At 51.8% G+C, this 10,457-nt stretch overlaps 1 protein-coding gene and 4 non-coding genes across 5 annotated transcripts; all 5 read left to right on the top strand.

Moving 5' to 3' along the window:
- Positions 1–292: 292 nt before the first annotated feature.
- On the top strand, positions 293–364 carry TRNAC-GCA (transfer RNA cysteine (anticodon GCA)). The gene has a single exon. It is a non-coding gene; the product is annotated as a tRNA-Cys (tRNA).
- Positions 365–714: 350 nt separating this feature from the next.
- On the top strand, positions 715–786 carry TRNAC-GCA (transfer RNA cysteine (anticodon GCA)). Its single transcript has one exon. It is a non-coding gene; the product is annotated as a tRNA-Cys (tRNA).
- A 377-nt stretch (positions 787–1,163) lies between these two features.
- Positions 1,164–1,235, top strand: TRNAC-GCA (transfer RNA cysteine (anticodon GCA)). The gene has a single exon. It is a non-coding gene; the product is annotated as a tRNA-Cys (tRNA).
- A 411-nt stretch (positions 1,236–1,646) lies between these two features.
- TRNAC-GCA (transfer RNA cysteine (anticodon GCA)) lies at positions 1,647–1,718 on the top strand. The gene has a single exon. It is a non-coding gene; the product is annotated as a tRNA-Cys (tRNA).
- A 1,312-nt stretch (positions 1,719–3,030) lies between these two features.
- On the top strand, positions 3,031–9,904 carry CWC25 (CWC25 spliceosome associated protein homolog). Its single transcript, XM_057386341.1, has 10 exons — positions 3,031–3,102; positions 4,135–4,307; positions 5,012–5,248; positions 5,800–5,869; positions 6,099–6,226; positions 6,453–6,522; positions 7,026–7,192; positions 7,625–7,711; positions 8,279–8,440; positions 9,144–9,904. Exons 1-10 carry the CDS (start codon positions 3,085–3,087, stop codon positions 9,256–9,258), a joined length of 1,227 nt encoding a protein of 408 aa, XP_057242324.1. The 5' UTR covers positions 3,031–3,084; the 3' UTR covers positions 9,259–9,904.
- The last annotated feature ends 553 nt before the right edge of the window (positions 9,905–10,457 follow it).

The raw sequence follows: 10,457 nt of genomic DNA, 5'->3' as shown, positions 1-10,457 counted from the left end.
AAGGAAAGGAAAGGAAAGGAAAGGAAAGGAAAGGAAAGGAAAGGAAAGGAAAGGAAAGGAAAGGAAAGGAAAGGAAAGGAAAGGAAAGGAAAGGAGAAAGGAAATAAGGTGGGGAGGAACTGGGCCAAGGTCATGTGGCCCTGAGTAGGAGTGCAGTGACTCAATGTCCTGCTGTTGCTCTGCAGCCCTGCATATTCTGCAGCAGACGATTCCTCTGGAACAGAGATCTCAGGGAATTGGGAAGTACATCCTTCCAAGGTTTTTTTGCTGGGGAGGTAACACAGACCACACAGGGGGTATAGCTCAGTGGCAGAGCATTTGACTGCAGATCAAGAGGTCCCTGATTCAACTCCAGGTGCCCCCTCTTTTCCCCTTCTTTCAGCCTTCCTATTGCCAAAATCCATCCTGGAAAGAAGGAGAGGGCCAGTTGGATCTTGTGAATTTGTTCTGTACCCTTAGTGCTGGTTCAGAGCTTCAAAGGATTTGGGCTCTGAGTGCTGGGGAAGTGCAGGGGTTTTGCTCTGGGCAATAACCACTCCATGTTTGCGTGTGTTTTTCTCTGTAGTCATTCTTCTCCTAATTTATGGCATTTCACTCACTTTGACAGGCACATCGAAGTGCACAGAGAGCTGTCAATTAATGGGATCCAGCCCATGGACAGAAAACCTTGTCCCTTTCCACAGAAATGTTTTTAAATGTTCCTAGACTGCCTTAGGGGGTATAGCTCAGTGGYAGAGCATTTGACTGCAGATCAAGAGGTCCCTGGTTCAACTCCAGGTGCCCCCTTTCTCTTTTTCTTTACCTCTTCCTTCTGTCCAAATCATTCAGGGAAATGTTGGGAAGCTCCTGTGGGATGTGTGAGCTTGTGCTGGGTGGGGAATGTGGAGTGGGATTGACTTTGAAGGTAGCACGGCCCTAGAAAAGTGCAGGYGTTGTGGTCTGAGTACCACTCGCTGTCTGTGTGTGCCTTTCTCTGTTCTTAACTCTCTGTAGCCACCATTTCCTAGATTTTATCATAATTCCCAGATTTTATCATAATTTCCATTATTAATCATGTTTAACTCCCTGCACAACCTTTGGCAGGTACAGGGGCCTGACAAGTGAAGGAATCCAACCCACAGACAGAAAAACCTGAGTCTCTAGAAAGCAATATGAACATGTCAGGGGGTATAGCTCAGTGGCAGAGCATTTGACTGCAGATCAAGAGGTCCCTGGTTCAACTCCAGGTGCCCCCTTTCTTTCCTCCTTCCACCTTCCTTTTGCCAAAATATGCCACAGAAAAAAAMCATGGAGAGCTCTTGCTGGACCTGTGGACCTTGTTCTGTGCACTCAGTGTTGGTTCTGAGCTCCAGAACCCACAGAGCTGAGGCCCTGAGTGTTGGGGAGGTGCAGCGGTTGTGCTCTGGGTGAGAACCCCTCATTGTCTGCATGTGCTTTCCTCTGTCCTTGATTCTYGGCATGGAATCAGACCTACCATAGTTTGTCATTTTTACCATCATTTATCACATTTAACTCCCTCTGTCTTTGGCAGGCATGCGAAAGGGCACAGGGAACTGTCAAGGAAAGGGATCCAATCCCTGTACTGCAAAACTTTTTTTCTTTCCCAATAAATATCTTTCAATTTCTCTGCTACAGGAAGTGTTCTAGGGGGTATAGCTCAGTGGTAGAGCATTTGACTGCAGATCAAGAGGTCCCTGGTTCAACTCCAGGTGCCCCCTCTTCTGCTTTTTTCACCCATTTTTCYTCCAGAACTTGTCACAGACTGACCATGGAAAACCTTTCTTACCTTGCTGAGGTGTTGGTAATCACTTGGGTGATCTTTTGCCAACCCTGAAATCCCACTTTGCTGTGTTCCCCTCTGCTCTCCTGAGTTCTGCACAGCCACACCAAGGAGCTCAATTCAACAGCTGCTGCTAGAGTTTTTCCTGCTGGGAGTAACCACCCTTCATTTAAGCAGTGAATTATGTGTTTAATGTGTTTCTGGAAAGTCACGAGCTGTGCTGAGCTGTTTCCCCCGGGCTGTGACGCCCAAACCAGTCCAATTGGGTGGCTGAGATGACAAGGCCATCATTGTCCGGGTGCCGGCGGGGCTCGAACGCGTGACCCAGAACCCCGCAGGCAGCAGCGCTACCCCTGAGCCACGCCCCCGGCGCGGGAAAGGGGCGGGGCGCAGCGGGAAGCGTGGCTCGGGGGCAGCGCGGCGGGCTGCGGACCGCGAGGTCTCGGGTTCGAACCCAACCTCCCTCCCACCGGGAAGTCACCGTTGTGTCCTGGGAGACCACAAGCTCCGAACTGGGAGATCACCACTTCTGTCCCGGAGAAGGGACAAGGAGGATCACCAGCTCTGTCCTGGAAAATCGCCTGCTCTGAGCCTTCCCAGCACAGCAGACCCTCGTTTCTACCCCACCCCAGACTGGAAGGTCACAGGTTCTAACCCACCCGAGGCACCACCGGAGGTGACAGAACCTCCCGGGCTCTGAGCCGGAGAAAGTTGTGCATCACTGAACTCTGGGCCGAAGCATTTTGGCAATAAAAGTCTGAGCCAGCAGCACCGGCCGTCCGCTACGCGCATTAAATCTGTAATGAGAACAACCTGACAGACTTGGCTCCCATGGCCTTAGGTGTTTCTGCAATTACTCACTTCGTAATTTCCACGAGTTTCTTTGAGATTGCTGCAACCAGCCTCGTTTGAAACGGGCCCAGATTTTGTCTTAATTCCCTGGAGGTGTCCARAGCCAGGTTGGACGAGACTTGGAACAACCTGGGATAGTGGAAGGYGTCCTTGTCCATAGCAAGGGGTGGGACTGGATGAGCTTTGAGGTCCCTTCCTACCCAAACCCYCCTGTATTCCACGAACGCAATGAAAACACCACCAGGCTCGGGACTGAGGGGTCTCCCCGCCGGCTCTTTCTCTCCCTCCTCCTCTCGCACCGCCCGTTCCGAGYGCCACCATCTTCCCGGCCCCGCCGCGGCGCGGCGGAAGTGATGCCCTGAGGCGGAACCACGCACAAAGAGCGGGGGCGCGGAGCGATGGCGCACTTCCTGTTCCGGTAGCGGCGGGGACGCGCTTGCCTGGCAGCCGCCATGGGTGGGGGAGACCTGGTGAGGGGAACCGGGAGCAGGGCTGTGAGAGGGGAGTGAAGGGAACCGGGAGCAGGGCTGTGAGAGGGGAGTGAAGGGAACCGGGAGCAGGGCTGTGAGAGCGGAATGAAGGGAACCGGGAGCAGGGCTGTGAGAGGGGAATGAAGGGAACCGGGAGCAGGGCTGTGAGAGGGGAATGAAGGGAACCGGGAGCAGGGCTGTGAGAGCGGAATGAAGGGAACCGGGAGCAGGGCTGTGAGAGCGGAATGAAGGGAACCGGGNGGAATGAAGGGAACCGGGAGCAGGGCTGTGAGAGCGGAATGAAGGGAACCGGGGGTGCTGAGAGGGTCTGGGGGAGCATGAAGGGGGTCAGAGGGGCTGAGGGGAGGCGGGAGGGGGACGAGAGGGCACTGAGGAGTGTGAAGGGGGACGGGGCGGCTGAGAGAGGCCGGGAGAGGGATGAGAGGGGTCTGGTGGTCTAGGGTGAGCCCACCAGAGGATCTTACTCGGGGGGTGAGAGAGGGTGGGGGAGCCTGAAGGGGACCGGGGAAGTGGACGTCGAGGGAGAGGGGCAGGGGGAACGTGAGAGGGGTCGAGGGGGCTGAGGGGAACTGGAGAGGTGAGAGGGGTCGGGGGCGTCTGAAGGGTACGTGGTGTAGCTGAGTGGGTCTGAATGGCGAGGAGAGAGAGGGCCGAGGGGGACAGAGGGCGCTGAGGGGAGACTGAGTGGGGTCTGTGGGTGCTGAAGAGACCCGGGAGTGTGAGAGAGCTTGGGAGGTCTGAGATGAGGGCTTGAGGGGGGCTGAGAGGGGTCTGAGGGGGGGTTAAAAGGGGTCGTGGGAGGGTGAGAGTGGTCTGAGAGAGATCCAGGGGTGCTGAGGTGCAGGGCAGGGATGTGCAGATTGCCCAGGCTCTGAGGCTACTCCCCAGGGCCAGCAGGAGCGGCGTGTCCTGTTCTTCAGATCCAGATCCGAGCATGGCAGGGCTGGGCCCAGCCCCGTGGCCCTGCAGTGACATTCCCGGTGACAATCCGATCTGTTCCCCCTCTGGCAGAACCTGAAGAAGAGCTGGCACCCGCAGACGCTGCGCAATGTGGAGAAGGTGTGGAAGGCGGAGCAGAAGCATGAGGCCGAGAGAAAGAAGATCGAGGAGCTGCAGCGGGAGCTGCAGGAGGAGCGGGCACGGGAGGAGATGCAGCGCTAYGCTGAGGACATGGGCACCGTGCGGTGAGGGAGGGGATGGGGACAGCACAGGAGCACAGGGGATGGTGCAGGGACCGCAAGGAGGACAATACAGGAATGGCACAGGGGCAGCATGGGGGCAGTACAGCAGCACAGGGGGACAGCACAGGGGTCACCCAGCCCTGGCCCTGCTCTGGGGTTGCTATTGCCTGGGGTGGTGCTGCCTGTGCCCCTGGGAGAGCCATGGGGTCAATGGTTCTGGTGGCCATGGAATGGTTTGGGTTGGAGGGACCTTAAAGCCCATTCAGTGCAACCCCTGCCATGGCGGGGACACTTCCCACTATCCCAGACACTTCCAACGTAGTGGGATCCAGGGGCGGCCACAGCTTCTCTGGGAATTCCATCCCAGCCACTCCCCACCCTCACAGGGAGGAGTTCCTTCCCAAAATCCCATCTAACCCTGCCCTCTCGCAGTTCAAACCCATTCCCCTTTACCCCATCACTCCATCCCTTGGAAACATTCCCTCTCCATCTTCCCTGCAGCCCCTTCAGGCACTGGGATGCCACAGTGAGTCCACCCCAAGCCCTTCTCCAGGCTGAGCAATTCCAACTCTCCCAGCCTTTACTCCCATCCCTCTCAGCCCACCTTAGGTCCTCCTCTGACCTCGCTCCAACACGAAAACTTTCCCAGTCACCTCCCTGAGCCTTTAAAATGAAACTCTGGATGAAAAGAAGTTTTGTCAAAACAGGAAAAGGGAGGAGAAGTTGGAGTGGATGTACCAGGGCCCTGGGGGCATGGTGAACAGGGAGGAATACCTGATGGGGCGCCCCGTGGACAAGTTCATCCTGGACAAGGTGGAGGACAGAGATGCCGGCTGCTCCAGTGACACCGGGCTGCTGCCGGGCTCCATCTTTGCCAAATCCGGGGCCAACTCTGTGCTGGACATGGCCAACAAAATCCGGGAGGATCCGCTCTTCATGATCAGGTGGCTGGAAGCRGCTGTGGGATTGAGTTTATAAATGTGTAAAGATGTTTTATACTTGTCTTTCATTGATACATTTTATTGGTGAAGTTTTAAAGTTATAAATTGAAATTTACAAAAGTAATTTTTATAAATGTCTCTGGATTTTTGTGAAGATGTTTCTCTTGTTAACAGAGTAAAGGTGCTGCTTTATGTCTTTAAATCTGTGTTCTARGCAGTGCAAAGACTTTTTTTAAAATGTCTTTAAATAGATGCATTTTATAGCTGGCCTCTAATTTATAAATTGCTATAAACTTTTATTTAGATCTCTGCATTTTTATAAAGATATTTTTCTTTAAAGAGAGAAAATACTCTTACATTTTTAAATTTATACATTTTATACATTTTACAGTATATAAATGTCTATATGCATAAGTAGTATATAAATTTATACTTTTCTAAATGTCTTTCCATTTTTATAAAAGTATTTCTGTTGTGTACTTGGTTGATGCTCTCCATGAAAATGTGATGTTTTCAGTTTAAAAATGCTGATTTTATATTTTTTCCTCCGTTAGGAAGAGGGAGGAGGAAAAGAAAAGAGAAGTTTTGAACAATCCAGTTAAAATGAAGAAAATCAAAGCATTGGTAGGTGTGTGCCAGGGTCCCCTGAACCAGGGGGAGGAACATGAATCAGAATTTTGATTATTTAGGATGAAAAGCTGAATTCTATTTTTTGCCTTACACTCCTCAATTATGACAGAAAATGTTGTTAAATGGCTCGGGTTTTAACCCAGGAGCTTTTCCACAGAAAACTCTGCTTTTCTCTGTGATTCTGAGGACAAGGACGATGCCAGGGAAATGTTTTGCTTTGCAGCTGCAGAACAGTTTGGAAAAAAAGGAGAGGAAGAAGAAGAAGGAGAAGAAGAAGAAGCACAAGAAGCATCGGCGGCACAGTTCCAGTAGCGAAAGCTCGAGCAGTGAGGAGGAGAGAAGCAGAAATAAGTGAGTTTTTAAATTTTAGAGAAAAATCACCTAAATTTCTGGTTGTTTTTCTACTTCTGTTTGAGCCTTCTCTTTCTAATTAATGCTTGTAATTGGCTTGAGTATTTCTGTGTTGTTGTTTTGTTGGCTTTGCATCGTTAATGTGTCATAGAAAGAATCTAATGGTAAAAATTGGGTGTATTCTCGCAATTCACCTRCTTCAAAAAGATTTTGGTGTTCTTTTTAGGTCTCAGAGGAGGGTGGACAATTCTTCCTGGAAGCCTACTCCTCCCAAAATCCCAGGATATGGTTTACAGGTTCGTGTGGATCACACCCTCAGTGCCCTGAGTTAGGGAAAAGGAAGAGTTTTGGGAATCTGCTGCACCAGCTGGAGGAGGATTATGAGGAGAACATGATTGAATAGATTTTGGATTCAATTTGGAGCTAACTAAGCCTTTAAATTAAGATCATTCAAAGCTTRGTGGGACTTTTAATTAGAATTTGAGATAAAGTTTGCTAAGATGCACTTCATTACCCAGGGAATCATGGAACAGGTGGGAAGGGATATTAAAACCCATCCAGTGCCATCCCTGCTATGAGCAGCGACACCTCCCACTGTTCCGGGCTGTTCCAAACCCCAATGTCCAACCTGGCCTTGGATACTTCCAGGGATCCAGGGGCATCCGCAGGTATCCTGGAAATTCTATCCCAGCCTCTCCTCACCTTCCCAGGGAGGAATTCCTTCCCCAGCCACCTCCACTTGCCCTGTCTGAGGCTTCCTTTCATCATTCCATTCTCACCAGCTCCCTCTGAATTCCAGGTGAGAGACTCTGAGCAGAGCCACCGCTCCCGGGGCTCCCACAGCCAGGACAGGGCCCCCCACAGGCACCGGGATCGCTCCCAGAGCCCATCCCGCTCTCCCCACAGACATTCCAGCAGGAGGAATTCCGAGAAGGGCTCAGGATCTCCTTCCAAACACAGCAAACAGTGAGTAGGGGTCACCTGGGCGAAGGAAACCACAGGCTTGGGGGAGGAATTCCCTGGAATCAAATCCCTGTTATCCCATCTCCCGCTTTTTATTGGGGACACCCTGTCCAGTCACACCCTGCAGGTGTTACTTGTGACAGCTTTATTTGAACTCCCAGTTCTCTTCAAACTGATCATTCAGAGCTGTTAAGTTATTTTTGTTAAAAGCAGATAACAGCAGGTATTTGTCATTTGCTGATGAAATCATTACAACAGCCAACAGTAAATTTAAGGTTTACTGAGAGTCCTTAGGATTTGTTTTCAGAGTGAACAGGTAACAGCTCTGCAGCTGTGGGACATGGCTTCAGGATGTATTAAAAATCCCAGGGGAAGTTTATAAATGGGATAATGTGTGGATTTTTTGTGCTAATCARAGATGTTTTGGGGTTGCAGACACAGCAGTCGGGAGGAGAAGGGCAGAGCCAGGAGCCCTTCACCCAAGAAGAGCTACCGGCGCCAGCACCCCCCAGGTTACACCAGGTCAGTGGGGTCCTGGTACTGGAGTGCAACTGGGTGAGAAAYACCTGGGAATCAGATTTTCCTTTGTGCAATAGAGTGGGACAGGTGAAATGTCCAGAAAATCAGACTGGGTGTCCCCAAGTCCTCCCTCTGGTGCTCCTGGGCTTGGTTGGAGCCTTGGACACCTTCCCAAACCAATCCACATGTGCAGGTTCTGCATGGCAGGAATGGGAATTCTTTGTCACGTGAAGTGTTAATTAGGAGATTTTATTTCACTGCCGTCAGGCAAAGAGGACCCTGACAGCAGCATCCTGTGGGTCAGTTAAACCCAAGGAGGGAGGAAAGAGCAGACATGGCGAAGTGAAATATTTAGAAAAGTCCTTACAAGCTTTTCAGATTGGCTGCCAAATGCAAAACCATGTTAAATCCCCCTAATTTGGGGGATTGAGAATTATCTTTGGTGGTTGGACTCAGTGATCTCAAAGGTCTTTTCCAACCTGAACAATTCCACTATCTGAAGAGTGGAAGGTAAGGAGAACGGGACCCAACGTGCTGTTGGTTCAGTGGGAGCATTTCTCACCTGAACAGAAAGCTCTCCCCGGAGGAACTGGAGCAAAAACGGCAGGAAATGATGGAAAATGCCAAGTGGAGGGAAGAGGAGAGAGCAAACAACCTCAGGAAGCACCGCAAGGAGGAGGAGCTGGAGCGGGAGCTGGAGAAGCTCGACGCCAGAGACGGGAAGTTCTTCCAGTGAGTCTTTTACCTCCTTCTCTTCCAAGGGCAGTCTACTTCTGAGGGATGGCCTCAGCATCTGGGATGTTTCAGATCATGGAATAAGATCCATCTTCCCTGCATCTTGCATCAGAAGTGGTGACATCTGCTATTCTCAAATTTTCCCCTTACCTAAAATAGATGGTTATTTCTGAGATTGGGAGTCAGACCCAACCTGAGCCTTTGGTGATGTTTTGCCACCCTGGGAGTGTTTTACAGGCAGATTTGTGGGAATTCTCTGGTTCTGGGAGCTTGCAGCAGTTTGAGGCCTGTGAATCTGTGGGACTGAAACCTCTGTTTGACAATAAAACCACTTCTGAACACAGGTGGCAACTTTATCCYTTGTGCTCATGACAGGCAAAGCCCTGGAGCTGCCCAGAGCTGGGATCACAGAATCAATCACAGAATCCTGGAATAGTTGGTGTTGAAAGGGACTTTAAAGCTCATCCAGTTCCATGGGCAGCGACACCTCCCATGATCCCAGGGTGCTCTAAGCCCTGTCCCACCTGGCCTGGGGCACTTCCAGGGATCCAGGGCCAGCCACAGCTTCTCTGGGAAACCCATTCCAACCCCTCCCCACCCTCCCATGGAAGAATTCCTTCTCAATACCCAATCTCTAATCTAWACCTGCCTTCCTTCAGTCTCCAAGTTCTGATTTCTCTCCTGGTTCTGTTCCCTGCAGCCGTTTGAAACTGGAGAGTGCCTCCACCTCCACCCTGGAGGAGCGGGTGAAGCGCAATATCCACTCCCTGCAGAGGACTCCTGCTGCCTTGGAAAAAAACTTCATGCAGAGGTGAAACTCGTCCTCCTTCTGCCCCTGGGCAGAAGTTCAATGGACATTTATTCCCAAAGGTGAGAGCTCTCCAGGAAACACTTCTAAGCTCCCAGAGAGGCACCAGATCCCTGTGCTGCGCCCTCGGAGCATTTAGGACATGGGGCTCTGAGTTTGGAATGAACGGGGCCTTGCTGGAGACCTCATGAGCCTTTGTATTCCATTTTTAACCTGCTGCCGAGCTTCTTCTCTCTCCTCACCCTGACTGGGATCGCTTTTGTATATTGTCACCAAATCATGCTGGGTGGTCACTGCTTCYTCCTATGCCAGAGCTGAAGACTTATTTTTGTTAATCCTTAAAATCCAAAGCAGAACCAATCCACATGTGAGGTAATTCCGTGGAATTTGGTAGAATGACATGGACCCTGTTCCACACASTGTCACTGTTTGAGGTGTGGACGCAGAGTATGGTATCCAGGGTCTCTGTAAAATCTCACAGGTTTTACTGATGTTTGACCCAAAAGAAGCAGCTCTTGAGGGAGAAAAGGAAATGAGCAGAGCATAGCTGACACAGCAAATATTTCTGTGGTATTTTGTAATGTAAGTAATGTGTATATGTACAGCAGTGTAGATTTATTTTGCCTTTTTAATTAAGAAACTTCACTATCGTTTGGTAAACGTTCTCTGTGGCTCTGAGGGCGTGGGAGGAGCAGGGGTGAATTGGCGGTGGGAGGGGAGGGTGGGTGGGGGTGCGGAGGTTGCAGCGGTCCCTTCTCGGGTACCTCCAGCTCTCAGGACCGGTGCCGGAGGGGTCCCGGCGGGATCCCCGCAGCCGCGGGCCCTTTAAGCGGCGGCGCGTGACGTGTGTAACAGCCCATTCATAATTCCAGCCGCCTCGCAGCTGATTGGCCGGTTCGATACTGGGCGTGGCCCTGGCTGGTGCGTCACGCCGACTGGGCGAGACCATCTCCGGGAAGAGGAGGAGGGAAGGCCGCTTTTTTCACACTGTCTCCTTTCTCCATTCTCCCTTTCCGTTGTTCCCTCTCTCAGCCCAGTGCGTATCGCGGCTCTCCGCCCTCCTACCGCAGGCCGAGCCAGAGCTCTCCCGCCGTCAGCGCCCGCGACTCCCCCCGCTGGGGCGGGGCATGGCACCTCCCGCTCTCCACCCCCTCAGCGCACCGCCATCTTGGTGCCTCCTCGGCGCGGGGCCGGAGCAGGCTCGGC

The sequence above is a fragment of the Malurus melanocephalus genome, unplaced genomic scaffold, assembly GCF_030028575.1.
Source record: "Malurus melanocephalus ecotype Western Australia unplaced genomic scaffold, MMel_1.1 scaffold_955, whole genome shotgun sequence".
Classification (NCBI taxonomy): domain Eukaryota; kingdom Metazoa; phylum Chordata; class Aves; order Passeriformes; family Maluridae; genus Malurus; species Malurus melanocephalus.
Note: the sequence above shows the minus strand (reverse complement) of the source record. Positions and strands in the feature narration are given on the sequence as shown.